We start from the raw sequence: 26757 nt of genomic DNA on the forward strand, positions 1-26757 counted from the left end.
CCTAGAGAACTAGCTCTGCCCAGCCCCCGCCTCTCCCCCAACACTACTCCCTGCCCTGCACACCCATGCTCCAGTCACATTTTACTTGCATGATCCCAGGCACAACTTGAAAGTCACCTCCTCTGGGGAGCCTTCCGGGATTGAACCCTGTTGGAGCATGTGCCACTTCCTAGTGACATGTACATTTACTAGTCCGTCCCCCCTCTCCCGCTCCGTCTCTATCTCTATGCTCACTGTGTGCCCAGCAGCAGCACCCAGCCTGGGGCCTAGCATGGGGTGCGGGGCGGGGGGGTGGGGGGGTCTGGAAAACCAGGAGTGGAAGCAGGCAGGGAGGCAGAAAAAACACTGGAGCTCTTTAGGGATGAGGGGGGCCCTCAAGGAGGCGGAGAGGGAGAAGGAGGAAGGACAGGACCGCGGGGCCTCCCAGGGGGTCCCAAGAGAGAGAAAGGGCCGAGACAGCTCGCCGGGGCGGGGCATGAGTGCAGCGGGTTCCTGAGCGCTTCCTATAGGCCAGGCGCTGGGCCGCTTCGGCTTAAGTGCCAAAGATCGAGGCGGGAAGTTGAGAAATAACGCCTAGGGCCTCTGAAAATCGAGCAGCCCTGAGTGGTCGGACCCACCCCCTAAGTTATTGCACTATCGCGCCCTCTGAGCCGAGCGGAGCCGGGCTACCGGCGGATAAGGGGCGGGGCCTGCGCCCAGCCGACCGCAGCCCCGCAGGGTCAGACCTTCGGCCCAGAAGCCGCGGGTCCCCCGTGGGGAGGGGAAGGGCCCGACCCCCGCCCAGCGCGCTCGCGCAGCGCCTCTCACCTGCCTGCTGGCGCTCCGCGCCCCCTCAGGAAGTGCGGGCCTCAGTGGAGCGCGGAGGAAGTGCCGGAGGCGGGGGAGAGAGGAGTGCGGGGAGGCGACGGCTAGGGGTGCTGGGGTTCCTGTCATGTGACCCCTGCCCTCGGCTCTCTCGCAGCCCCGCCGGGAGTGGCGGGAGCCAGTCGGAGGACGGTCTCTAGGTCCCTTGTCCCCAGGTGAGCTGGGTGCAGCGTGAGGGGAGGGGGGATCGTGAGGGGGTGGAAGAGAGAACTGAGGCCGAGGAGCTGCTGGCAGCTGGCGGGGAAGGGGTGAGAGCCGCTGCTGAGGGGCAGAGGGGTCCCTTCCTTCCTTTCCCACGGCCGGGGCTGTAGCCACGCTTCCCCATTTGGGTTCCGTGGGGGGCCGGGGTGGACCCAGTCCCGGGATCTGGACCACCAGGTAGAAGGCCGAGGAGGTCCCAACACGTCCAGATTCGAGGTGTTGCAGTATGCTGAATCCAGGGAACTGCTGGGGTTTGCGGCAGAGAGGTCTTCCCAATGGGAGAATCGGCACGTGGAATTGTCCCTTGCCAGGGGGCGATGGGGAAGGGCTGCGGCCACTGGTAACCGGTTGCGGTGGGGCAGAGCGGGCCTTGGGCGCCACCGCACTTAACTGTGGCCACACCTGGCCTTGGCTTTGTTTGTGACGTCTCATCTTTCCGAGCCCTTTGGACCTTTCTCCCCGTCTGACAGATGGGGAAACTGAGGCCATACGTTGCTTTGAGATGTGGCTGGAGACTGAGCCAGATCTCCTCCAACAGCATCCCCTCCCAGGAGGGGGAGCGTTACAACCCCAACTTCAACCCCATCACAGAGATGCTGAGGCAGTGGTCGGTGCAGGCCTCAGGGGAGCCAGAACCTGAGCCGGCGGGCGAGGAGCTGTGGGAGCAGGAGATGGAGCGGCTGTGCTCCTCCCAGGAACCTGTGCGGCTGCTGCCCTACGCCATGGTGGACAAGCGCTTCATCCGGTGGGTGCCCGAACACCCTGCCGAACACAGCGGAGGAGGAGCAGTGGGGGTGGGGAGAGGATGCACCTGTTGGTTGGGGGGGTGGAAATCACCAGCAGTGGGAAGACTCCCTGGCCCAGGGTGCTGCTCTGCCTGGCCAGGTGGGCATGCTGGGTGACTCAGGGACCCCTCCCATCACCACCCCATCCCAGGCAGCTGCGGGAGCCCGAGGGGGTGAAGACCTCGTGCTGGCAGCAGTGGCATCACAGGCAGCAGACTGCAGGACGGCGCCTGGGGGAGGCAGCACGGCGGCTGGCCCGGGGCTGTGGGCTCTGGGAGGGGGCTCTCTACGAGATCGGGGGTAGGACCCGAACCCCAATCCCCACCTCCTGCCTCCCCTCTCTGGAGTCTCAATGTCTAGTTTGGAAACCAGAGGAGGGCATTATCCCCCTGGCCGTTGTACCCCTCCACCCCCACCAACCCACCCCGCCTTCCTCACACATCCCCCTCTGCCCCCAGAGCCACCCTTCAAACCTTGGTGGATGATGGCACCCCTGGTGGCTGTTAGAGGTACTGCTAGGCCAGCCTCCAGGACTGGCCGTTACACTGAGGTCCCTGGGAGGCTGCTCACCCACCCCCCACAACCCTCAGATTATCAGCTGGGCCCACGGCTCGGCACCTCCGGACCCACCTGCTGTTCCCCGCAGGCCTCTTTGGCACCGGAATCCAGTCCTACTTCACCTTTCTTCGCTTCCTGCTGCTGCTTAACCTGCTGACCCTACTTCTGACCACCAGCTTCGTCCTGCTGCCCCTGACCTGGCTCCGCCCCCCTGACAGAGGACCTGCTCTGAACTTCAGTGAGTGCCTGGCCCACGGAGGGAACAGTGCCCCCGAGCCCACCTGAACCCTGTGGGGCCTGGTCCACTGGGACAGCCCCAACCCTCTGTGTCCAAACCCTGGGCATCGTCCTGCTTGGGTCCAGCCGTGAAGCTCTACTCGATCTCGCCTTTTGCATAACAGGCCTCCTGACATGCCCTCATGACCCTGCTCAGGCCTCCTGAGATGGGAGGCTATGGAGTGAGAGGGGCAGAGCCTCACCTATGCCTTGGGGACCCTTCCCTATTGGACCCCTCTCCCTCCTCGACAGCCCTCCAGTGTCCTGGTGGCCACCAACCCCAGACTGGTGTTCCCAAGTTCAACAATCTACTTTGGAATGTTTTAACTGGCAGGGTGAGTGGGTCTGTACTGGCTGTGGACCAGGGAGGCTGGGGAACCTGGTGATCTAGCCTCAGGGAACCCCAGTCTAAGAGGACCCTCACCCCTCCAAGGGCACGTTGGCTTCTAGGGAGACGGTCCTCCACAGACAGGCTGGTTGGGTCAGCAGTGGGGTCAGAGAGAGGCTGAGGCCACTGTGCACAGCCCAGGCCCATGGACATGTGCCCACGGCCCTCAGAGCCCAGCTGGGGTCGGGGTTTGAAGGACAAGAAGGGAAAAAGTGTCCAGGATTCTGGGATAAGCACCACCCTACCCTCATCCCTGGAAGCCACTGGGTGGTTACCGTGCGGGCTCCCGTGTTCCAGTCCTGGCTCTTCTTCCAAGCTGTGTGTCCTTAGGCAAGTTGCCCAACCCTTCTGAGCCTCTGTGAAATGGGGATACTCTTATTCTCTACCTGATGGGGTCACTGTGAGGGCTAATGTGTTAACAGCAAGAAAACACTTAGCACACAGCCTGGCTCACTTGTCATTGTCTGACATCCCCAGGCCTTCAACAACACCTATCTCTTTTACGGCGCGTACCGAGCGGGGCCTGAGAGCAGCTCAATATACAGCATCCGCCTGGCCTACTTACTGAGCCCACTGGCCTGCCTGCTCCTCTGCTTCTGTGGGATTCTACGGCGGTGAGAGCAGAGCCCCTGCCTCCACCCCTTTCCAGGGGGTCTTCCCTGATCACCCCTGCTTGGCGTGGTATCCCCAAGCTGGCAGGGAGTCCCTGCCAATGGAGGTTCCAGGGCCGGAACTCTGCATCCCCAGCTGCAGACCTCAGGAGCGGGGCCACCGCTCCTGTGTCCCCACCCCCCCACCCAGGCCGAGTCCAAAGGCTGCACTTAGGACTGCCTGGGACTTCCCACCCCAGATCAGAGCCGAGCTGAGGCTGAGCCCTGGCCTCTGCCCCCTCCAGGATGGTGAAGGGGCTGCCACAGAAGATGTTCCTGGGCCAGGACTACAGGTCACCTCTCAGCGCCAAGGTCTTCTCTTCCTGGGACTTCTGCATCCAGGGGCAGGAGGCAGCTACCATCAAGAAGCATGAGATCAGCAACGAGTTCAAGGTGTGTGTGAGGATGTGCGTGAGTGTGAGTTGTGAGTGAATGAGTGTGAGATCACGTGAGACTGTATGAGTGTGTGGCTTGAGTGTGTGAGTGTGTCTGTGTGTGTGTGCACACACGGTTTTCCAGCTGGAGGCGGGGGCTGTGCCGTGTCTGGGTGTGAGCGCTCACCTGCACGGTACTCTGGGGGTGCTCTGGACAAAACCAGCCCGTCTGTCCCCGCCTCAGCGTCACCCCAACCTTGCCTAGAGCCTGGCAGCCTTTCTCCCCACGCACACCGACCTGGGGCTGTTTGCCAGCCCCCTCCCCTTCCACCTGGGCCAGCCCTAACCCACCTGTGCCCCTGCCCCTGCCCCCGTGACAGGTGGAGCTGGAGGAGGGGCGTCACTTGCTGATGGTGCAGCATCAGACCCGGGCTCAGAGGGCCTGCCACCTGCTCACCTACCTGCGGGTCAACATCCTCATCGGGCTCCTGGTGGTTGGGGCCATCACTGCTATCTTCTGGGCCACCAAGTACTCGCAGGACAACAAGGAGGTGCCAGGCGACTGACATGCTTTTATTTAATCCTGGCCAGACCTGGGGGAGGAGACGGGATGGTCCCACTTTGCAGAAGAGGAAACCGAGGCTCAGAGAGGTTAAAGCAATTTGCCCAAAGTCATAACCAAGTCAGACAGGCTCTACCCGTGGATAACCCCTGCTGCCACTGGGAATAATCCGTGGGCTTCCAGATTCCGGGCCTGCACCAGAGTTACACTTGAAGGGGGTCGTAGGGGATGGGGGAGCCGCTGGGGGCCCTCCAGCCCGCGGCACGCCCTTATCCACTTCTCCCCACAGGAGTCCCTGTTTCTGCTGCTCCAGTACCTGCCCCCTGGGGTCATCGCCCTGGTCAACTTTCTGGGTCCCCTGCTGTTTGTTTTCCTGGTCCAGCTGGAAAACTACCCTCCCAACACTGAGGTCAACCTCACCCTTATCTGGTGAGTGACACCTGGGGGGGTGACAGGTGGGACAGAGTGTGGAGGGCATGGAAGGGCTGTGTCCTGCCGCCTGTCTTGGTTATCACCTGGCATCAGGGGTCCCGTGCAAGGGAAGGCAGGCAGCTGCTCCCGCACACAGCCTGGGGGGCCCCGGTCTAAGGTTCTCCAGTCCCCACCATCCAAAGCAAGCCACTGACTGTTTTTGCCAGGGCACGCTGGGTACCACAGTCACCCACCTAGGAACACAGCTCCCTCCCATGTGCCCCGAGGGTTTACACCCCTCACCTTGACACCCTCACGTGACCTGTCAAGTTAGGACCATCCTCACTGCCACTGGATAGATGAGGACACTGAGGTTTGAAAGGGTCAAGCGCCTTGGCCAAGGGAGGCTCCCCATGCCTGCTGGGTGCAGGTTCAAACTCAAGCCGTCCTCCGCCCCCAGGCTCTGCTCTGTCTCCTCTCCCAGGACTCAGGTCCTGCCTTGGACCCACCCACCCACAGGACCCCACACACACAACAGCTCCAGCCCAGGTTCTCTTTCCGTCTGCCACCCACCCCTCACTTGGCAGGCTCTGCTTTTCCTCGGGCTTCCCTAGCACAGAAGCTGTCCGGAGCCCATTCTGCGTATCTACCCATTCCGAGGTAGATTGTGTTTGCTTTGAAATTTTATTTTTGGAATGGGTAATAGCACATGCACATGGTAAAAAAAAAAATTCAAAATGCTCAAAAGGATGGAAGATGAAAATAAGCCCCCACCACCCCTGCCTTCCTCAACACAAGAACCACTGTTCCCAGCCAGGCTCCGGCTGTGTATCAGCCTTGAAAGTCCACACTTCATGGGATTTCCCTGGCGGCCCAGTGGTTAAGACTCCGTGCTTCCAATGCAGAGGGCGCGGGTTCGACCCCTGGTCGGGGCACTAAGATCCCACGTGCTGCGGAGTATGGACAAAAAGTAAAAAAAAAAATAAAAAAAAAAGAAAGTCCACACTTTGATATAACGTGCAGGCAATCGTTTGGGGTTAGGCCACCCTACCTGTGTGATCCAGTTACATATTATTCAGGAGTATGCAAGCACGTGTTTGTGATATATGGACAGTGTAAACGGACTAGGGCATTAATAGGCCTTAGAAGAGAGATCTCACCTGCATTAATGATATAAAAGCACATATGTGCCTGTGAATCTCCAAGCTGGGTGTGGGGGGAGGATGGCTGGACTGTGCTGTGTTTCCCAAACTGATGTAAACAGAACCATTCTCCTGTGAATCATCTGGAGACCAGGATTCTAGGGAACGCACTTTGGGAAATATTGCCACGCATGGAGCAGTTTGGAAGGAGGCTGGGCTCTGGGTTTCGAGGGGGCTGGGCCCGGGAGAGACTTGAGCTCATGCAGATGTCAGCCACACCTGTGTCCCGAGTAGATGTGCCTGGGCTCCTCCCCTGACACAGTCCCCGCCCCCTCCCCTAACCCCCAGGTGTGTGGTGCTGAAGCTGGCCAGCCTGGGAATGTTCTCCTTCTCCCTGGGCCAGACTTTGCTGTGCTTTGGCAGAAACAAGACCAGCTGTGAGTCCTACGGCTACAACGCATGTGACTACCAGGTGGCCGGTGACTCCATCAGGGCCTGTCCCTCCTGTCCTCTGCAAAGCCCCACCTCTTTGAGCTCCTCGTCCTTCTCAGGGTCTCACCTTTGTGAGAGGCTGTGGGCAGAGTTGCCCACCCAGCAGTCACCTCCAGGGGGCGCCATTCACATCACATTCTGCGCTGTGCAGAGAGGCAGCCCAGACTGTGGGCTTTGTCTGCTCAAATCTTATCGCAGGCCCGGGTTTTAACTTAGCAATCATATCAGACTCCAGGCAAGGCTCCTAGACCACAGAGTCCCCCAACGGGCGGGTGAGGGGCGGTTGGGGACCGAGGGTAGTGACAGATGCCCCCTCTGACCAGTGCTGGGAGAACTCGGTGGGGGAGGAGCTGTACAAACTCAGCATCTTCAACTTCCTCCTCACGGTGGCCTTCACCTTCCTTGTCAGCCTGCCTAGGAGGTGAGCCACGTGGGGACACTACGGGGGTGGAGTGGGCGTGTCTGGGGGTGGCCAGTGGCCACAGCCAGGGGTGAGCAGTTCTACATGCCTGTTACCGTGTGAGTGTGTTATGGTCCACAGCCAGGACCAACGAGGTCCACACATTTCTGGGTGGTGGGTACCTGGGCACTCCCCTCCCCCAGGCTGCTGGTGGAGCGGTTCTCGGGCCGGTTCTGGGCCTGGCTGGACCGGGAGGAGTTCCTGCTGCCCAAGAACATGCTGGACATCGTGGAGGGCCAGACAGTCACCTGGATGGGCCTCTTCTACTGCCCCCTGCTGCCCCTGCTTAACAGCATCTTCATCTTCCTCACCTTCTACATCAAGAAGGTGAGGGCTCGGGGGCTGGGAGGGAGCAGGGCCGCACCTGTGTGGGCACCCCGAGCGCCAGCAGCAGAGCAGCCCTCACCTCCTGCTGCTGCCCCGCCGGGCACCTCCCATCTGCACACTGCGCTGAGCCCCTGTGTCCTTGCTCTGCTCCTTAGTACACCCTGCTGAGGAACTCCAGGGCGTCCCCTCGGCCATTCCGCGCCTCCAGCTCCATCTTCTTCTTCCAGCTGGTGCTCATCCTGGGCCTGCTCCTGGCCGCTGTGCCCCTGGGCTATGTGGTCAGCAGGTGAGGGGAGCAGACGGGCTGAGGCTGCCGGGCCGGCAGCTCGTCACCCGAGCACTGACACCGGCCCTCCTCTGGCGGTCTCTCCCCAGCATCCGCTCCTCCTGGGACTGTGGCCTCTTCACCAACTACTCAGCCCCCTGGCAGGTGGTCCCAGAGCTGGTGGCCCTCCGGCTCCCACCCCCTAGCCAGCGCATCCTCCACTACCTGGGCTCCCACGCCTTCAGCTTCCCCCTCCTCATCCTGCTCAGGTGCCTTTCAGGGCAGCAGGGGCCGAGGGAGGGGGCACCCCAGCCAGTCTCATGGGATCTGGGGGCCAGACAAGGAGAGCCCAAGGTCGCAGGGAGCCAGGGGCCCAAGGGCAGGTGGCCTGGGGGTTGCCCTGTGCCCCTGGGCAGCCCCTGAAGGCCCTCACCTGTAAAGCGGGCACTTTAAGTGACCACTGGGGAAGCACGTCGCCTGGTGCAGACACGCTGTGAGCCTGCCGCGCTTGTTATTCTTACTACCATTTAGAGGAGAGGGGCTGAGCGACCAGTGGGAGGAAGGAGAGGAGGGAGAAAGCGGTGTCTAGGAACCTGGAAGAGAGAAGACCCCGGGAGGTGGTTTTTAAGAGACTGGGGTGGGGAAGGAGGAAGTAGGGGGCTGACTGACCTAGCATCCCCGTCTATCCAAAGCCTTGTCCTGACCGTGTGCGTCTCCCAGTCCCAGGCCAGCGCGAGGGCCATCCGGGGGCTCCGGAAGCAACTGGTGTGGGTGAGTGTCCGCCGGACTGGGGAGGGGTCACGGACTCCGGGCAAGACCCTGTCGGGAGTGTGGCCTCAGGCCGCGGATAGAAGCGGGGAAGGTGGAGGGAGGGAACCGGTGCCTCCGGCCGGGAACCAATCAACAGGAATGTGGCTGTGGGCTTGGGCTGAAGTAGGAGGTGAAACTGGTGGGGGCGTGGTCTCTGGCCAGGCTGGGGCGGGACCTGATGGGGCGTGGCCTTGGGCTGGGGCGGGATCGGGAGGGGCGTGGTCTCTGGCCCGGCGGGGCGGGTCTAGGGATAGGGCGGGAGATTGGTGGGGCGGGGCCGTAGGGGGGACGGGGAGGGGAAACTCTGGTGGGGCGGGGCCTCGGGGCTGCTACTGCGAGGTGGCCGCTTCTCCCGCGGCAGCTGGTGAGAGAAGGCGCCGCTCGTAAACCGGCCGCTCGCTCCCCTCTTCCGCCCCAGCAAGTGCAGGAGAAGTGGCACCTGGTGGATGACCTGTCGCGGCTGATGTCGGAGCCGGGCTCCGGCGACTCTCTGGGGCCTGAGTCCCCTCACTCCCGAGGTTCGCGCCCGAGATCCTTCTGCCCCGGATTCCCGTGCCCGGGCTCCCCGGGACCCAGGGCCCCCAGGCCGGAACCCTCCCTTGAGGATCCTGCCGGGTTGCGCGGTGTCCGGGTCCCCGCCCGTAGCTGCCGCTTCCCCAGCGGTTCCGAGCTGTAGCACCGACCCCCACCACCGCCCGGAGCTTCCCCAGGGCCCCGTGTGCAGCTCCCCACTTCCTGCTCCCTCGCCCCACGCTCGTGACCCCAGGTGACCACCGCCTCTCTCATTGGGCCCTCCAGCAGGGTGCCCTAAGGTGGGGTGCATATACCTAGGGGCATCAAGAAGAAAATATGGGAACTTGTATTTATATTTTTATCTCAATCCTTAAAAGTTTCTATTTTTGTTGAATGTTTTATAATATGCATAATATGTTAGTATAGTAACCCATGAATGCAGTTTATAAATACACATCCATTGGCAGTGCTCAGGAACTGTTTACCCTGGGCAGTACCATTATAAAAGTCCAGAGACCTCCACCTGCGGGAAGGGGAAGGCCTGGCCGCAGTGAGAGCAAACAGTGGGGGCTTACTTTGCTCTGACTGCAGGCACCCTACACAACCTCCTGTAATTCCTCCTTCACGTGTGAGACCACTGAGACCCACAGACGTTATGAGTCAGCAAGGGGCAGAGCTCAGATCTGACCTGCATCAGGAGACACTCCGAGTGTGGGCCCCGGGAGGTAGCGGAGCCCGCTGCCCAGGAAGGCAGGGCTGCGTCCAAGATTCCCAAGCCTCGGGTGCCGAGGCTGCAGAGGTTCTCAATCTGTGGTTCTCAGCCTCGGAGAACTCCTGAGAAGCCCCGTCAGATGCTGGCCCTGTGCCAGCGACTCTGACGCAATTGGTCCAGGTGCAGCCAGCAGCCAGACATCTGGACTTTCTAAAGCTCCCAGGTGACTCTCACCGGCAGCCAGGGTTGAGGATTGCTGGCCTAAAGAGCCGTCAGGAGGGAAGGTCAGGAGAAACCCCAGGACGTGCTTAAGGAGGCTCTACTTCCAGCAGCAGGAGGCCAGCGCCTGGCTGGATTCCCAGCCTGGACACGGCATCTGGGCGGCTCTGGCCCGGCGCCCTCAGTCCAGGGGCTTCACGTGGTCGTTGCAGTCTTGGCTGGTTCAGCTCCTCCTGTCGCTGTCCCTCTCTCTCACTCACCCAGCATCCCGTGACCCATCCGCCTGTCAACAAGTGCCGGGCCCTGTTCTGGGGCCGGTGGGGAGACTGCGGGAGACACAGGGAGCTACGTGCTCAGCTTGGGGAGGGCAACCAGTCTGGCCCCAAAGAAGGCGACACACGTTGTTAATTAGCAGCTTAGGGTCAACGTGTGGTCCCGGACCAGCAGCACCAACATCACCTGGGAACTTGTTAGAAAGGCCAGTTCTCAGGCCCCACCGCACCTCCTCTAAGGGCGGAGCCCAGCGATGTGGTTTAATGAGCCCCCGGGGGTGAGGCTGTTGGGTGCGAAGCGGGAGAACCTGCAGCACTGAGGCATCCAGGTCCTTCTCATCACCTTCACGTGCCTTCAGAGAACCCGCCAAGTGCATCACCGGATGTGAGGGGGACGAGCTTCGGGACCTTGAGGAACTCAAACTCAGGGCCTCAGTTTGCTTGACCAAAGCCTGGGGATGACACCACCCTCCTCTGCATGGTTGTGAGGACTGAATGAGCAGTTACTTATATAGTGTCCTTCCTAGGAGAGCAGTTGAGGCCCTATTACAACATGGTCATTGGCCTAAAGGAGCAAAGTGGGACAGATGGGAAGGGGCCCTGATGACCCTGTGACCGTGCCGGCCCAGCGAGGCAACCTGGGGCTCAGGGGGGAGCCATCGCAGTCAGCAGGAGGGTTTCGTGGAGTGGGCGACTAGCGGGGCCTTGGGGGACCGAGGACTCGACAGGAGGTGAAGGCAGAGGAACGGCCTGAGCCGCGGTATAGAGACGGGCCGGGCGGGCCTGACCTGTGGAAACTGGGACTCTGAGGCCTCTAGACTGGGCTCTGGGGCCCACGAGGACAACCAGAGTGAAGGCAGAAGCAGCACACCTGTGGCTGGGCTTGGAGAGCCCGGGGGTCCGGTAACGTTGAGCGTCTACCAGCAGCAAAGAAGACACACGTGGGCAGGGAGAGGCCCGTGGGGTTATTGCAGTAAGTGAAGCCAGGGTCTCTCCAGGTGCAGGAGCCCCAGTGCCTCCACCTTGGGGTGGGGTGGGGGTCCCAGACTCTCCCCACCCAGCCCTGAGAGGGCTCCCAGCTACTCTGGCCAAGGCAGCCCAGCACAGATTCCCACCCAGGAGACCCTCCCAGGAAAGTGACGCAAGGAGGTGCTGGTAAGGCCATTTATCATAGAGGAGACTGGCCCTCGGTGGGCAGGAATCACGAAATGTCAGTCTAGTGGGTGACAGGAGAGCTTTGAGGACACCCTGACTCCGCTCCATCTAGGTGACCTGGGCTCACCTGGGGCAACCTACTCGGCGCTGTCACACCTGCAGCCTGTGGAGAAGAGGCGCAGAACAGCTCAGAGAAGCAGCCCTCATTTGGTGGGGCACACAGGTGATGGCTGGAGAGGGGTAGTCGGGGTGAGGCAGCAGAGATGCCCCCGGTCCCACCAAGGCCCAGGGGAATTGTCCCTCGAGTCCAGCCACCATTCTCTGCTCTGACTCTGGCTCCCCAGACACACCGATAAAAGGGGGAGGCTTCTCATGAGCTGCCTCAGCTCGAATCAGAAGCCCTGAGCACGACGTAGAGGAAAAACCTCGAGCTTCTGGGACTTCAGGCAACAGATCGCCCACAGCTGAGGGGACCCTTCTGCCTGCCTTCAGCCGCCGGTTCCATCCACGCGCCCCGCCCGGCAGGGCGAGAACAGACTTTCTGGAAGGGAATTTCGCTAGGAAAACTAAGAGATTAGCTTTTGCCCAAATGCAGAGAGGTAGGTGGGTCCCCGGAGCACATCCCCAGGGGCACGAGTCAGGACTCTGGGTGGCAAGGGACAGATGCTGATTCTTGCCCACTGAGGAGAAGGGACCACCGAGGTGACAAAGCCAGTCTTCAGGGGCGCTCCAGGACACTGTGCCCAGGCTTGGGCAGGGTCATCCCACCAGACCAGCTTCCCAACACGCCCAGGCCTCAGTGGGTGCCCCTGAGCCGGGCCTAGGGGCCCCAGGGCAGGGCTGTGACTGGCCCGCCTTGGGCCAGGTGCCGGTTCCCGGGCTGTGCTGGGGATGTGAGTGCCACTGATCTGTGAGGCTCTGTAGGAGAGAAGAGCCCGCACAGGAAGCAAATTGTTCCCTGGGGGCGGGACATCCTCCCTGAGGAAGGCACCTGTGTACAAATCAAAGCTCCATGTTCTGTGATAGCAGGAGAAAAACATATGCAGCTGTGTCAGTGTAGAAACAGGGAGTGTTTCAATAAAGTCACTTCATTCATTTAAAAAAACAAAAGCCTCTGTGGGATTGGATGGGTCCTAGTCCCACCTTACCTGCTCCCTCTCTTCTCTCTGCCCTGAGCCCCCAGCCCTGAGGGGTCCAACCCACCAGTTCTTCAGAAGGACCCTCATGATTACATCAGGCCCACCTCGATAATCTGGGATAATCCCCTCGTCTCAAAATCAGCGGGTTAGCAAGCTTAATTGCCCCTTGCTGGCTACCAGTGCCTCCACCTTGGGGTGGGGGGGTCCCGGTGAGGATTCCAGGGTGAGGACACGGACATCTTCTACCCTGGGGTCCTACAGCTCGGCAGTGGCGGTGACTGTGAGCCCTGGTTTGGCTCCTGGCCCCTCCTAACTCCCTGGGGGTGTGGGGAGAGTCGCCGTCCCGGGCCCAGCCCTGGGGCGCTGTGGCATCCCGGTTATCTCCCCGCTGCAGGCACGCACCCACCCAGGGAGCACCCAGAGGCTCTGGAGTGGAGGTGGCCTCGCTCGAGGAAGCGCTTGCCCTCCTGGCTGAGGGCCCCGCGCGGCAGAGGCATGAGGGTCCTGCGGCTGCTCTGCTTGGCTGCGCTAGGTGAGCTGCCCAGGGACGTGGTGGGAGGGGGCCGCTGCCAGGGCCTTGAGGTGGCAGACTCAGGGTCCAGGGGTCTAGGGAGCACAGGAGACACCTCTGGAAGCACAGGACAGAGAGGAGAAGGTTTAGGCTTGAGTCTCAGACCAGCCAGTTATTGCTTCACCACTCTGGACCCACTCTACTCATCTGCAGAATGGGCTGATGATACGAAAGGCTCCGGGCTCCGAAGAGCTTCTGAGTGACGGTGCTTGTGGAGTCCTGGGCCTCCTTCTGGGCTCAGGATGAGGCTCTCTGAGCGAGCTCTGGCCTCCCCTCCACCCTGGGCTCTCCTAACTGCCCTCCCCTCTCTTACAGCCACCAGCAGCTCCGCAAAGCAGGAGAAAGGTGAGTTTCCCAGCATGCTGGAGGGCGGAGTACCCCCAGATGGGTACCCTGGAGTCAGAGGCCCCACCCACGGTAGAGGCCTTGGCCGGCCGGGGGAAGGGTGTTGCGGGTGAGTGGCGTCTGCTGCTAGACCACTGGAAGGTTCTGGACCCCAGCCTCAACCCCTGCAGGGCCCTGGAGGGTTGGAGAAGAGAAAGCTCTGCAGGAGGTGGGAGTGGGCGGGACAACAGACAGACGGTGGGGACAGTGACGTGGGGCAAGGAAAGTGCTTGGCTTCCCCTTGGGCTGTGTGTGGTGGGGGGGGCGGGTATTACCAGCGGAGGCGGGCAGAGGGCGTGTCCCGGGCAGGTGTACCCCAATCACTCTGAGTGCCTGATCTGTAGCAGAAGCCCCTGGGGTGGGTGTGACCCCAGGGCAGGCTGGGTGCATTCTGGTGGGGTGCCTTGGCCCAGGAGGAGGGCGAGTGAGAGAATGAGGAAGTCTGGGCTCCCCCAACTCCCCCCTCCCTGAGGTCCAGCAAAGGGGAAACTGCCTGACTCTCAGAGGCAACAGGAAGGTGTCAGGGCCCCTCTCTCCACCAGCCGCCTGGTGTAAGAGCCAGTGAGAGGGGAGGCTCCCGGTGGCCGTCCCTCCTGCCCTCAGCTTTGGCCGCCTCCGTCTTTCCACTCCCCTTCCTTCTCCTGCCCTCTCCCCACCCCCATTTCCAGCCCTGTGACCCTTAAAGTCAAGGTGGTCAGTCACCTCCTCCTCTCCACATCTCTGCAAGGGCGGCTGCCCTTCCTCTGGTCTCATCTGGACCTGTAACTTCCCTGGTCTCAGGGCTGCAGCTGCAGCCGCTTCTATTCCACTTAAGGGTGGACCTCACTTGAGTGCCGCATGGGCTGAACTATCATTTCCTTATTTGCTTTAAAAACAAACACATCAAAAAAAAAAAAAAAAAACACATCATGGTGTTTCCGCTAAAAGGAGAACTGTGCAGGGCCCTGGCCTCTGGGTCTCCGGGAAGTACCTGGGCAGGGCCGGTCCACCCCCCTCCAGCCCCTGACTTCTGCTCAGACTCTTGCCCAGCAAGTCCTGCTAACTAAACTCCTAAGGAGCCGACTGACACATCATTCATTCATTCATTCATTCATTTATCCAATCATTCAGTAATCACTGGTTGAGCATCTGTTTGGTACCAGGTGCTGCTTGAGGCCCCAGGATGGTGGGCGCAGAAACAAAACAGAGATCCCTGCCCTCACGTAGCTTACATTCTAGTGGGGCCGGAGGGACAGATGATAATAAAAATAAGCACATTCTACAGCGTGCTAGAACGTGATAGGTCCCAGAGAACAGCAAGCAGGGAAGAGGGGAAGGGAACATGGGTTGGGGGTGGGGAGGGAAGGCACCATCTACTGGGAAGTCATCACTGAGAAGGGGACACGCCAGCAAGGACACGAAGGAGGTGGTAGAGCAGGATGTGCCTGGACGAGGGCCTGCGTGGCCAGAGCACAGGAAGCAGGGGCAGGGGAGTGTTGGATGAGGTGGGGGGGCAGTGTTGAGTAGGGGGGGGCCCTGTGGGCGTAGCAATGGGAGGGTTTACAGCAGAAGGGTTGACCTGATTTACTCTTCCTGGGGCCATTTTGGCTGCTGTGTTGAGAAGAGATGGGGTGGGGATGAAGGCTAGAATCCCAGAGAGCCTTTAGACTGTTCCCGGGATCCAGAGGAGAGATTGGGTGATAGCCAGGAGGCCTGGCAAGGTGGTCAAGGTATATTCTGAAGGCCTTTGCTGATGGATGGGATGGGATGGGAAAGACAGAGCTGTGGAAGATGACTCGGGGGGTTTGGGTCTGAGCAGCTGGGAACTGGCGAAGTCAAGGGCAGCCTTACAACTGATTACTACTAATGGGAACGAGAGGTTGGGCCTGAGATATTGGGTGTTAAGAGCCAAGATTTTGGAACGTTTCTGTGTATTTTGAAATCCCCAAGAATCATGGCAAGTGCAGTATTGAGTGTAGCAGGAACCAGGCACAAGAATCTTCAAGGGATGGTGGGCATTTCCAGGAACTGTAACCCAGAGGGGCAGGGTGCAGTGTCTGAAGACATGAGGTTCAAGGCTGCTGTTTAGGGAGGGAGGAGGGAGAGTGGTCCAGGAATAGCAAGAGGATTCCCGCCCTCGCCATCCCAGGCCAGTGTTGGGAAGGCTGTGAGGACCCCCCCGCCACCTGAGATACCACTGGTGCAGGCACTGCATGGGGGAGGGGAGGCTGGTTTCCATGAGGTGTAGACGGTGAGATGTGAGAGGAGAGCTTGAGGGTTCCGGGATTTGGTACCAACTGAGCCTACCAGCCTTCCAGAGGACGCAGGGGGAGGTGGGACGTAAAGGGGGACTTTCAGAGCCCTAGAAAAGGTGGGGCAGGAAGATGAGGGTGACCTGGGAGCCTGGGGTCTCCCGTGGGGCTGCCATGAAAGAAGACAATGTTCGGGGTGGGGGGCTGGGGCGCGGCCGGTTGAAGGACAGATTCAGAGTGCGAGTGTGTACAAAGGAGTCTTGATAACTGTCCCCTCCCCCCACTCCTGAAACCCGCTTCACTTGTAAGGGGGCTGTGCTAGTTTCCTGGGGCTGCTCTAACGAAGTACCACACAGAAATTGATTCTCTCCTGGTTCTGGAGGCTTCATCTGAAGGCTCACCTGAGGGCTGTGGTAGTCCTTGGCGTTCCCTGGCTTGTGACAGCATCACTCCAAACTCTGCCTCTGTCTTCACATGGCCTGTGTGTGTGTGTGTGTGTCTTTGTCTCTTCTCTTTAGGGCCCACCCTAATCCAGCAAGGGTTACTGAAGTCCATCTGTACGGACCCCATTTCCAAATAAGGTCCCATTCACAAGTACCTGGGGTTAAGGCTTGAATACATCTTCCTTTTTGGAGGACACAATTCAACTCTCAACAGATGGGCTGCTTGTTCAACCCTCATCAGATCCCTGGGCCCGAGCTCAGGTCTAATGAATTGGGCCTCCAGGGTTGGGACTCCAATCTCCAAGCTTCTGGGTTATCACAGAAACAAGCTAGGGAGAGGTAGGGGCGATCCTGAAGGGCCTCCAAGCCCAGCTGTACGGCAATCCACTGCCCGGCCTGGGCACAGCCCTAAGCCGCTCGCTCTTTCTTTAGTGACAGCGGGAGGCTCTGCACAGCCATTCGATCACCCCAGCCCTGGCTGGCTCAGCTTCCGGTCCCCGGGGTGTCCTTGTCGCTTGATCAAATTCTGAGTGTGCCACCCTATCTTCAAATGTTCAGACACAGATGATGAGTTTGTAATTAAATGCTAGACCCCTCGCTATGGGTGGGCTAGATGCATAAACTAAATAATCAAAAGGAAAGACCCACACAGGTCTTGTTAGAATAAAAAGTGAGTGCTCTACCCTGTAGGGCACTAAAACCGAAAGTGGCTTCTGTCTGTGAACTTATGTAAATCAGGCTTCTATTAATGGCCATCGTAATGGAAATGAAGGTGGGCCAGCTTTTTCTTTCCATTTTTGTTAAGTCAAGGTCATTTCCCCACAGTGAAGGGAGCAACAGTGTCATCACCCTGAAGGCTGAACCCACATTTCCCCGGGGGTGGGGTGGGGGGGAAGATTCTGGCCCCAAGAGCCGTTGACTGTTGGGCCCCAGAGTCACGTTGACGAAATTGTTGGTAGCAGTTTGCAAACGGGTGCCCTGGAGAGTAGATTAAACTCTAGATAGAGCTTTACTTAACTTCAAAGATTTTGCATGAAGGAGTGTTTGAAAAAAAAATAGTATGAGGGCTTCCCTGGTGGTGCAGAGAGGCCGCCTGCCGATGCAGGGGACACGGGTTTGTGCCCCGGTCTGGGAGGATCCCACGTGCTGCGGAGCGGCTGAGCCCGTGGGCCATGGCCGCTAAGCCTGCGCGTCCGGGTCCTGTGCTCCGCGGTGGGAGAGGCCACAACAGTGAGAGGCCCGCGTACCGCAAAAAAAAAAAAAAGAAAAAGAAAAATTCTGGGTATTTCACATGAATAGAATCATACAATATGTGGCCTTTCATGTCTGATGTATTTCATTCAGCATAATGTGGTTTTTTTTGTTTTTTAAATTTATTTATTTATTTGGCTGTGTTGGGTCTTTGTTTCTGCGTTAGGGCTTTCTCTAGTTGTGGCAAGTGGGGGCCACTCTTCATTGCGGTGCGTGGGCCTCTCACTGTCGCGGCCTCTCCTGTTGCGGAACACAGGCTCCAGACGCGCAGGCTCAGTAGTTGTGGCTCACGGGCCTAGTTGCTCCGCGGCATGTGGGATCTTCCCAGACCAGGGCTTGAACCCGTGTCCCCTGCATTAGCAGGCAGATTCTCAACCACTGCGCCAGCAGGGAAGCCGCAGCATAATGTTTTTAAGGTTCATCATGTTGTAGCAGGTGTCAGTGCTTCATTCCTTTTCATGGATGAATACTCTTCCGTCATGTGGATGGACCACATTTTGTTTATCCGTCATCCACTGATGGACATCTGGGCTGTTTCCACCTTTTGGCTGTTGTGAATAGTGCTGCTGTGAACATGTGTGTACAAGTGTCTGTTAGCGTCCCTGTTTTCAATTCTTTTGGTATATAGCTAGGAGTGGAATTGCTGGGTCGTGTGGTAATTCTTTAACTTTTTGAGGAATTGCCAAACGAGCATTTTCTTAAGGTGCTTGTTAAACGTTGGTTTCCTTCTTCCGCTTTGGACTGTCTCATCTTTAAGAGACTGCCTAAATTTTATTCATTGTTAATCTGAATTCAAAATTAACTGGGTGTCCTGTATTTTTAGCTGCTAAGTCTGGCAACCCAGAATATACCACATGCAAATAAAACCAAATACATATATGAAATTGTATCGTATACACTGCAAGTAGGGTAGAAGCTCAGACGCGAGGCGGAGGGAGCAATCCAGAAGGCTGCCTGGAGGAGCAATCAGTCAGTTAGGCCACTAGGCTCATTAGGCATGTGTACTGAGGGAACTGGCTAGGGGGAGGGCATTAAAGTCTCCCAGCCACACCTGTGCTCCCGCCCTCTCCCACCCTGCCAGAGCCGGTGTCCCAGCTGCAAGCTGACTTCACCCTGTTGGACAGGGGGTCAGGCCTCAGGGTAGAGGTGTTCTGCCAGGCATCCTCGGGCAGCCCACCCATCACCTACAGACTGGTCAGGAGGAACGGGCACATCCACATGCAGCAGACTCGGAACCCTGGGCAGCCAGCCAACTTCTCCTTCCCACTGAACCAGACGTCGGACTGGTTCCGGTGCCAGGCTGAAAACAACATCAGCGTCCAGCACACTCCCTTCACACTGGTGCCCCCAGGTGAGAGGGCCCCTTGGTTTCCAGAGGGGCAGCTGGCACTTCTGAGTAGGTCAGTGGGAGGTGCCAAGAGCAGGGACGGGTGCCCTGACGCAGCCATGCCTACCCTGGCCTGGCCTAACGGAAGTCCAGCCCAGCTGTCCCCCGCCTCCTTCACAGGAGAGCTGCCCCAGGGACCCACCTTCGCGCTGGCTGCCTGCCTCATCTCCATCATAGCCGTCTTTTCTTGGAAACTGAGCTGGACCAAGCAGATCAGGTAGGAAACAGGTGCTGGATGTGGGGGAGGAGTGAACTGCTGATGGCCTATGTGGACCAACGGGGGCCCTGGCTTGGCAGAGCCGGTGGTGGTTTGGTAGGGCAGGGCTGCCGTTGGAACCAAGCAGGACCCTATGGGGCTTTCCCAGGACAGACCCCTCCTCCATATCTTCTGCTGTAGCTCCTCTCTGAAGTACCCAGATAACAGTATCTCAGGCATATTTCCTGAATTTTTCAGATGCTAAAACCCACGACCCAATGGAAGAAATTAACCACTTGATGATCATGGGTTCGTAGCCCAGGGGCCTTCTGGTGCCTAAGGATTGATAATGTTAACCTCTGTGACACCAACCAATCAGAGAATTGATCACATACCCTGCGGCTCCCCTCCCTCACCTGGCCGATAAAAGTGCTTTGCTGAAAGCCCTCGAGGAGTTCGGAATTTGGGGGGGCGCGAGCGCCTCTGCCCCGTTCCCCTTGCGTGGCCCCGCAGTAAAACTTTCTGTGCTCCAAACTCCAACATTTTGTTCTGTTTGGCCTCACAGTGTGTTGGGCACATGAACTTGCGTTCGCTAACACCACCAGGGCAAAGAAAGGGCCGTATGGCTTATGCATGACTTGCAAAAGTTCACTTAGGGCCTACCGTGTGCCAAGTGCCCATGGAGCACTTTATCTGACCCTGACCATGCTCTAGCCGCCTTGTCGTGGAGTCCACTGCCTCTGGGTGGAGCTCTCTCCAATACTCCCTATTGGTCTGAGGAGGATGGAGCCTCCAGGGCACCAGGGTGGGCCGGGGGCTTCTGCCCTCCATGGAAACCCCGTCAGTCTTTCCAGCTGGTGACCGGAGGCAGGGGCCGGACCTCCTGGGGTCCCCTCTCGAAGGCTATTACTTCACTGACTTGTTAAGTGCCCAGGGCCTTTGTGCTGTCCAACCCTGGGCACCGCAGGCCTCTGTGTGCCCCACCTGCCTGGCCTTTGGCAGTGGTCACCTCTGCCTCCGAACTTCTCACCTCCCCTCGTTCCTAAGACACTTCTGTCTCCTGGTCATCCTCCCCGCCCCTCTGGTACCAAAGCTGTCTCCCCAGAATCACACCCCTGTCCCTCCCTCGAAGAGAAACCAATTACTCTTATCTAAGTTTCAGGAGGAAGCAGCAAACAGAAAAAAAACAAGAACCAGTTAGAACCAACTAGGCTCAAGATGGCGGAGGATTCGACTTCCAATAGATCTAGAGCCTTACTACACGCTCTATACGTTAGCTAAATGACACACCCACCAGCACCAGGACAGCTGGCGATCACCATGATGACAACCAGAAAAGCCCCTATGAGAACTGAAAAGGAGAGTTGCATCAGTTCCAGGTCCAAACCACACCCCTGTTCTTGGATAACTCATGAATATTCCTCCCACTCATTCCAAACCCCTCCCTTTTACTCCAACCCTCCTATTTATTTGGTGTCTCCAACTGAATTGGGTTGAGTTGATTTGCAAACTAGGTTCCCGCTTCTCCATTCTTTGGCCATTGAAGAAAGCTGGTGCTCTTCCAGTCTCAGCATCCGTTTTGTTATTGACTGAGCAAATCAAACCTCCCTGGCTGAGACAGGGGGTCTCAGCCCGAGCTAGGACCCCAGTGTGGGTTTGGTCGACCAATTCACTAACACCTGGCCAGCCTCTTTGGTGGGCTTTGTCCAGGAGTCCTTGGCACTCTCCTTGTCTTACCTCTGCGCCCCTCCCTCCCAAGTCTGTCCCAGAGGCTAGGCTCATGGGCGAGCCATGTCAGCTCTCTGAGCCTCAGTTTCCCCTTCTATAACAGGGGGTATACAGACCAGGGGCCAGTACTTGGCCTCCAGGTGATTCAGTGCCCCCACCTTATTTCGTGGTGTGACTAAGCCTCACGCCCCTCCTCCTGACCAGGGCACTGATGCACTTGCCACCAATAAAATTCCTGGAGGCCTTGGGAGGGGGTGGCTGGGAGGTGTGCTGGCTTAACCTGGAGTCTCAACTCCTCTGTCATCAAGGTCGTGACCAGAAGATGCAGGCTGGGCAGAGTCCCCAGGAGAGCCCTGGTCCTTGTCCCCTATAGAAGGACCCACCATTTGAAGAAATGAAATGAAGAAAAGAATGAAGAAAAGCCCCACCAGCCTGGATTCTTGGAGCGCTGGTGTTCTTCATCAAATACTCATGGTGCTAGTTTGAGGGATTTAGGATGGGGGGAGCTGTAGGGGGAAGGAGAGGTCCATAGGAGGACGGGGCTCTGTGAGGGCCCCTCTCCTCACCGCTCAGCAGCTCGTCACCGTCCATCCAGGTCTGGGGAGACGGTGGGGTAGATGTGAAGGCCCAGAGGCACCAGCCCACCCAGGGCCACTGCTTCCTCCCCCACCCCTGCTCCCCTCTTCCCTGGAGTGGCACCCCATCTCCTGGTGGCCCAGTCCTCTGGCTCCACTGCTCACCTGTCACCGTCCCATTCACCCGGAGGACTCTGGGCCCCACCTGGCCAGCACCCCCTCATTAATCTTTACCTGCAACTATGATGTCTGGAATTCCTCCCTGCCGAGTCAGCCTGAGGCCCCTGGAGAACCAGCCCCCCTCCCCACCCACACACACCTAGAGCCATCCCAGTTTGGACGCTCTGAACCATTTCCGGAAAGAATTGTATTAAACTCTGCCCCCTGCCGGCCACCCTGGGAACTTCGTTTCTGTCTGCACACCATCTTGGAGACTGGAAGTCGGCCCTACGCACGGCCCTACATGGCCCTGGGGCCGGGCCCGGCTCGGGAAAAACTGGGAGGGGCGGTGGTCTCGACCACATCCCAGGCTTAGCTCCAGAGAGGAGAAAAGAGTGACAGGCCATGCAGGGAGGGGTCCAGGCTGTGGCCTGGGCTTTAAGTAGAATGGGGGAGAAGAGAGGAGGTGCGTAGGAGCCTGGGTCTTCGGCAGATGGGGCCCAGACGGCGTCTGGCGGGGCTTCCTGGAGGCGGAGGCGGGAGTGCAGGGGCAAAGAGTGGATGGAGCAGGGGGGCGGGCCCTCCTTGCGACCCTCTCTTCCTGGGGACTCTCTGGCCCTTTCCAGTCGCCCTGCGGACCAGTAGAGCAGAGGGACGAGACTCCGGCCGAGAGGTGGGCTGGACAACGAGTCCGCGGCCGCTGGACGGATGTCGGCCGCTGGAAGCGCAGGCCGGGATGTCGGGGTAACCCTGCCGCTCCTGCACCGCCGCTCGTCTTGGGCGGACTTTGCCCTCGGTCCCTGGGGCGGTGCTGGCCACGCCCCTGGGGAGGAGCCGGGCCGGGGGCGGGGCGGCGGGCTGGCTCCTCAGCAGTCCGCGGCTGCGGCGGCGGCGGCGTCGGCGGCGGCTGCGACGGCGACATGGAGAGCGGGGCCTACGGCGCGGCCAAGGCGGGCGGCTCCTTCGACCTGAGGCGCTTCCTGACGCAGCCGCAGGTGGTGGTGCGCGCCGTGTGCTTGGTGAGCCGGGGTGCGGGGCCTCGGGGAACCGACTTCGTCGCCAGGCCGGGGGAGTGGGGCCGCTGTGAGCCTGAGAGCGCGACAGGTGGTGGCGGCCGAGGCCCGGGGGTGGGAGCGGCGCGCGTGGGGCGGGCGAGCGGGGCCCGGGACCCTCCAGCCCCTCACCCCCCGGGCCCCGCCGCCCCCCGAACCCGGGTCCCGCCACCCCCACCTCCCAGCCCGGGCGCGGAATGGCCGGGCGGCACCGCGGGGAGCAGGCCCGTCGCCCTGCTGGCAGTGGGAGGAGTTTGAGGCGGCTCCAGGACAGGTGGCCGGCACGCCGCGACTCCCACCCTGGGGGAATTCATCAGGAAGGGGCTTTCCGAAGCCACGTGGGGTGCGTGGGGTTGGGGGGCAGCCTGGCGCCCTGAAATAGAGTCTCTCAAGAGCAGCCCATGGGTCTGCTTCCCCATCCAAGATCAGGTGACCCCAGGATGTTCCCCTCCATGTGAGCTGGCTGAGCGCTCCAGTACCAGGTTACCGGGGTGGGGCGTTGGTGGGAGGTCCCATGCTCTCGGACAACCGGAGCCCAAAGCTGAACAAGCCGTTAGCCAGCCCGCAGGCAGAGGGCTGGGCATGCGGCGCCCACACCGCACCTGCCCCTGCCTGGGACTGGAGCCCTACGCGTCGTTGCCCTGGTGCCACTCTCACCCCCGCTCTGCCTGACTGTGGGGTCTGACTCCAGGAGCAGATGCCCACGTTTCGGGATGGCAGTGCCAGGAGTCAGGCTGGCACCCTGCTCCCAGCATCCAGAGTTCCGGCTTCATCTCCAGCTGGGGGTGGGGCCTGTGACTGCCAGCTCCAGAGCCTATAGAGAGGGCCTTGTGCAGGCAGGCAGGGCAGGCTGGGGAGAGGCCTGGGCCGGTCCCAGAGGGAGCCAGGCGTCCAGACTGTCCCGGGTCTGCTGACATAAGGCAGGGGTGAGCGGTGGCCTTTCAGTTTGGGGCGGAGACGGGTGACGTGAGGCTTTTCGCAAGGGCCTGGAGCCTCTCCCAGCGTTCTGGCTGGTACACCCCCTCGACCCCCACCCCAGTACATCCAGGGGTCTGCGTGCAGAGCTGTGTCCACAGGCCTGCTGGGCAGACCAGCGTGAGGTGCTCTGTGTGGGTGGGACCCACTGTGAGCGGGAGGCCAGCTGGGGTTCCCTGGGAGGGCAGGGGCCAGGATGCCAAAGAGCCCAGAATTCCTTGTAGGAAAGAAGCTCGCCAAACTGGGGAGCCCAGCAGGGAAGAGGTGGAGGGGGCTCCAGGAGGTGGGGGTCTGGGGACGCTATTTCGGCTCAGAAGCATGGCTTTCCTGAGGTGGGAGGAGCCCTCCATCACTGGGTGTTTAGGCAGAGGCTGGGTGCTGTAGAGGTGACTCAGACAGGTGATGGGGGTGAGACTCCAAGCTTGGGTTTTTATGACTTTGTGATCCATCCTGTTTAAAACTCACTGAAAGTGGGAGTGCTTTAGTTTGGGCGATTGCCCTTAATCTTCAAGTACCTAACCACCAGTACCCATCCTCCAGGCAGACAGCTGGGCGGGCAGTCCCCTCCCAGGAGATCCCCTTCACTCCCCACCATCCCCAGTCCAGGAATCCCCGGCTATGCCCCTCGTGACTTGTGACTGGTGTCTGGAGGTAGCCCAGGAGAAGGGAGAGGGAGGGGCTCACTCCCCAAGTTCAGGAGGGGCTGGGACACCAACCTGGAGCACGGGGGACAGCAGGAGCAGAGGAGGCCCCACTCTGTGTGCCACCTGGGGGGTTTGTCACAGGGTAGCAGTCACTCAGCCCTTCCCCTGCCTCCCCCTCAGGTCTTCGCCTTGATCGTGTTCTCATGCATCTTCGGTGAGGGCTACAGCAACACCCACGAGTCCAGACAGCAGTACTGCGTGTTCAACCGCAACGAGGACGCGTGCCGCTTCGGCAGCGCCATAGGGGTGCTGGCCTTCCTGGCCTCGGCCTTCTTCTTCGTGATCGACGTCTATTTCCCCCAGATTAGCAACGCCACTGACCGCAAGTACCTGGTCATCAGCGACCTGCTCTTCTCAGGTATCTGCCGGCTGCACCTCCATTTGATCTTGGGGTGAACAGGAGCGGCAGTGGTCCCAAGAGCTCTAGGGTGCTGTGACCGCAGGGCTTGGGAGGGGTGGGAGTAGCCCCAGGTTCCCAGACCTCCCAGCAGACAGGCTGGCACGGAAGGATTTCTCACCATCTGCTGAAACCCTCCGCAGCTGAGTGGGACTTGGAGCAAGGACTCCCAGGATAGCATCTTGTCCCCACCCTGGCTTCTGCATCAGTGCCCTTTGCACCCCCGGAGGCTTCTCCCTTCTGCCTGCTCCGTGGAGCTGACCCTGCCCTCCTGCCGGCTCCGTGGAGCTGACCCTGCCCTCCTGGCCTTCTCCCCAGCTCTCTGGACCTTCATGTGGTTCGTCAGCTTCTGCTTCCTTGCCAATCAGTGGGCAGCCACCAAGCCGGAATACGTGCTGGTGGGAGCCGACTCGGCCCGGGCGGCCATCGCCTTCAGCTTCTTTTCTGTCTTCTCCTGGGTAAGTGGACCAGGATGGGCCAGGGCCCTGGTGTCTTTGTTGAAGGGTGGTGGAGGGCTGAGGAACCCAAACCTCGGGGCTCTCTGCAGGGCGTGCTGGCCTCCTTGGCCTACCAGCGCTACAAGGCCGGAGTGGACGACTTCATCCAGAACTACGTGGACCCCACTCTGGACCCCAGCACGGCCTACGCCTCCTACCCAGGCGCGCCTGTGGACAGCTACCAACAGCCGCCCTTCACCCAGAACGCCGAGACTACAGAGGGCTACCAGCCGCCCCCCGTGTACTGAGCTGCGGCCGGGGATGGTAAGGGGAGGAGGGAGGGCGCCTGGGGGGCCTCCCCTCTTCCCGGACTCCTCCCCCGAGGCTGGTCTCCCAGAGCTGCCGGCCCCGCTCGATCCACCTGGCGCCTGTCGGAGCTGACGCACGGCCTGGAGAGAGAGCCCCTGCCTCCTCGTCCTGGCTGCTGGCCTCAGAGCCTCGGCCTGTGCCCCAGGGGGCTTCACCTACCACTCCTCGAGGGCATTTTTTAGGGAAGGGTTTTTGGTTGGATGGGTTTTGTCATTGCTTTTAATGATTCCCCAACCCCACCTGAAGTAGCTCCAAGGGCCCGATGTGCTGGTTTGACAAGTGCCTTAGCTTCTCCCCAGCCTGAAGGAGCCGGGCCACGTGCAGGCCTCGGTGGCCACCGCCATCTGGGGGTCTCTGCCAAAGATGAGGCTGTGGGGCCTTCCCCCTGCTCTGCTGCTGGCACTGGGCTGGGGCTCCTTTCCTCCTCACTCAGGTTCGTTCTGCCCCCAGCCCCCTGCCCCCTGCCTGCTCTGCGAGCGGCAGCCCGTGCTCACTGCTGAAGTGTCTGCTCGCTTGGATCTGGGCTCTGTGCCAGTGCCTCTGGGTCACCTTCCTGACAGCCTAGGCGCAGGGCTGGTGCCGCCCCCCACCAGCGGGCTCGGGCGGGCAGCACTGTCTCTGCTCCCACCCCTTGGCCGCAGGAAGGGGCTTTGCCTGACGACAGCACCCAGCTTTATGTAAATACCCCAGCACCGTTAGTTGGGAGGCGTGGAGCACACCCACAGCCCCCAGGCTGCTCTGAATGTGTTGCAGAGCCTCGGGGGAGATGCACAGCACCCTTGGATTCTGTTGACTAACTTTGGAGATGGAATAAATGTTTTTCTCATTCATAATCTCCATTGTCATGGGTGGGGCCTCTGTCTAGGGGTAGGAGAAAGAGAAATTCCACCCTGAGGTACACCCTCTGGCCGAGGTCTTATGGAACCTGTATTTTGAACAGAGTTGTGGCAGTCTGGCCCTCCAGCGTGCCTAGCAGCTCCCCGCCACCCCCACCCCCCCACCGACCCAGGGTCTCATTGCTCACGCTGCCCTCCCATCAGCATCTTAAAATAGTAACTGTGCTCAGCCTGTAAACAACATGGCTTTTCTGGGCCGCTCTGCCAGGGTCCTGGTGTGCGCCTGGAGGGGCAGGGGCCCTCTGCTTCCCGTAGACAGGGCTCAGCACCTCTGCAGCCTGTTCCGGACACACAGGGGGCTGGCCTGACCGCCCAGCCCGCCCCAGGGAACAAGCCCGGCTCAGGCAGGAGGCCAGGGCCCCCAGGGCAACTCGGGGCTTCCCCTTTTGAGCCCAGACAGGGAGCTGTCAAAAGTGGGCCCCAACAG

General features: G+C 60.0%; 3 protein-coding genes across 4 annotated transcripts; all 3 read left to right on the plus strand.

Moving 5' to 3' along the window:
- Positions 1-1658: 1658 nt before the first annotated feature.
- Positions 1659-9288, plus strand: TMC8 (transmembrane channel like 8; the record flags this gene model as incomplete). The annotated part of the gene is made up of 15 exons (XM_082860218.1): positions 1659-1810; positions 2002-2150; positions 2497-2646; positions 2937-3019; positions 3550-3686; positions 3968-4115; positions 4477-4647; positions 4948-5087; positions 6560-6683; positions 7027-7124; positions 7307-7490; positions 7646-7776; positions 7866-8024; positions 8448-8526; positions 8984-9288. The coding sequence occupies 15 exons, from the start codon at positions 1659-1661 to the stop codon at positions 9239-9241; spliced, it is 2163 nt and encodes a 720-aa protein (XP_082716344.1). The 3' UTR covers positions 9242-9288.
- A 3771-nt stretch (positions 9289-13059) lies between these two features.
- Positions 13060-19483, plus strand: LOC309975425 (protein IL-40). Its single transcript, XM_082860545.1, has 5 exons — positions 13060-13107; positions 13462-13491; positions 18537-18806; positions 18963-19059; positions 19297-19483. The coding sequence occupies exons 1-5, from the start codon at positions 13071-13073 to the stop codon at positions 19301-19303; spliced, it is 441 nt and encodes a 146-aa protein (XP_082716671.1). The 5' UTR covers positions 13060-13070; the 3' UTR covers positions 19304-19483.
- A 2907-nt stretch (positions 19484-22390) lies between these two features.
- On the plus strand, positions 22391-25985 carry SYNGR2 (synaptogyrin 2). 2 transcript variants are annotated; one of them, XM_082860662.1, is made up of 5 exons: positions 22391-22519; positions 24352-24589; positions 24947-25086; positions 25176-25389; positions 25885-25985. In XM_082860662.1, the coding sequence occupies exons 1-4, from the start codon at positions 22421-22423 to the stop codon at positions 25371-25373; spliced, it is 675 nt and encodes a 224-aa protein (XP_082716788.1). In that variant the 5' UTR covers positions 22391-22420; the 3' UTR covers positions 25374-25389; positions 25885-25985. The 2 variants fall into 2 exon arrangements, with proteins under 2 accessions (XP_082716788.1, XP_082716787.1); XM_082860661.1 differs by lacking the exon at positions 25885-25985 and having other exon boundaries at positions 25176-25806.
- Positions 25986-26757: the final 772 nt, after the last annotated feature.

Source organism: Leucopleurus acutus, assembly GCF_964270905.1.
Source record: "Leucopleurus acutus genome assembly, chromosome: 19".
Classification (NCBI taxonomy): Eukaryota; Metazoa; Chordata; class Mammalia; order Artiodactyla; family Delphinidae; genus Leucopleurus; species Leucopleurus acutus.

Bases quoted from the DNA above. Each gene is read 5' to 3' on its own strand.
- LOC309975425 (XM_082860545.1), top strand. From the start codon at position 13,071: ATGAGGGTCCTGCGGCTGCTCTGCTTGGCTGCGCTAG. The intron at 13,108-13,461 runs GTGAGCTGCCCA...CCTCTCTTACAG, and splicing joins GCTCTGCTTGGCTGCGCTAG to CCACCAGCAGCTCCGCAAAG. The intron at 18,807-18,962 runs GTGAGAGGGCCC...CCTCCTTCACAG, and splicing joins CTTCACACTGGTGCCCCCAG to GAGAGCTGCCCCAGGGACCC.
- SYNGR2 (XM_082860662.1), top strand. From the start codon at position 22,421: ATGGAGAGCGGGGCCTACGGCGCGGCCAAGGCGGGCGGCTCCTTCGAC. The intron at 22,520-24,351 runs GTGAGCCGGGGT...CCTCCCCCTCAG, and splicing joins TGGTGCGCGCCGTGTGCTTG to GTCTTCGCCTTGATCGTGTT. The intron at 24,590-24,946 runs GTATCTGCCGGC...CCTTCTCCCCAG, and splicing joins CAGCGACCTGCTCTTCTCAG to CTCTCTGGACCTTCATGTGG.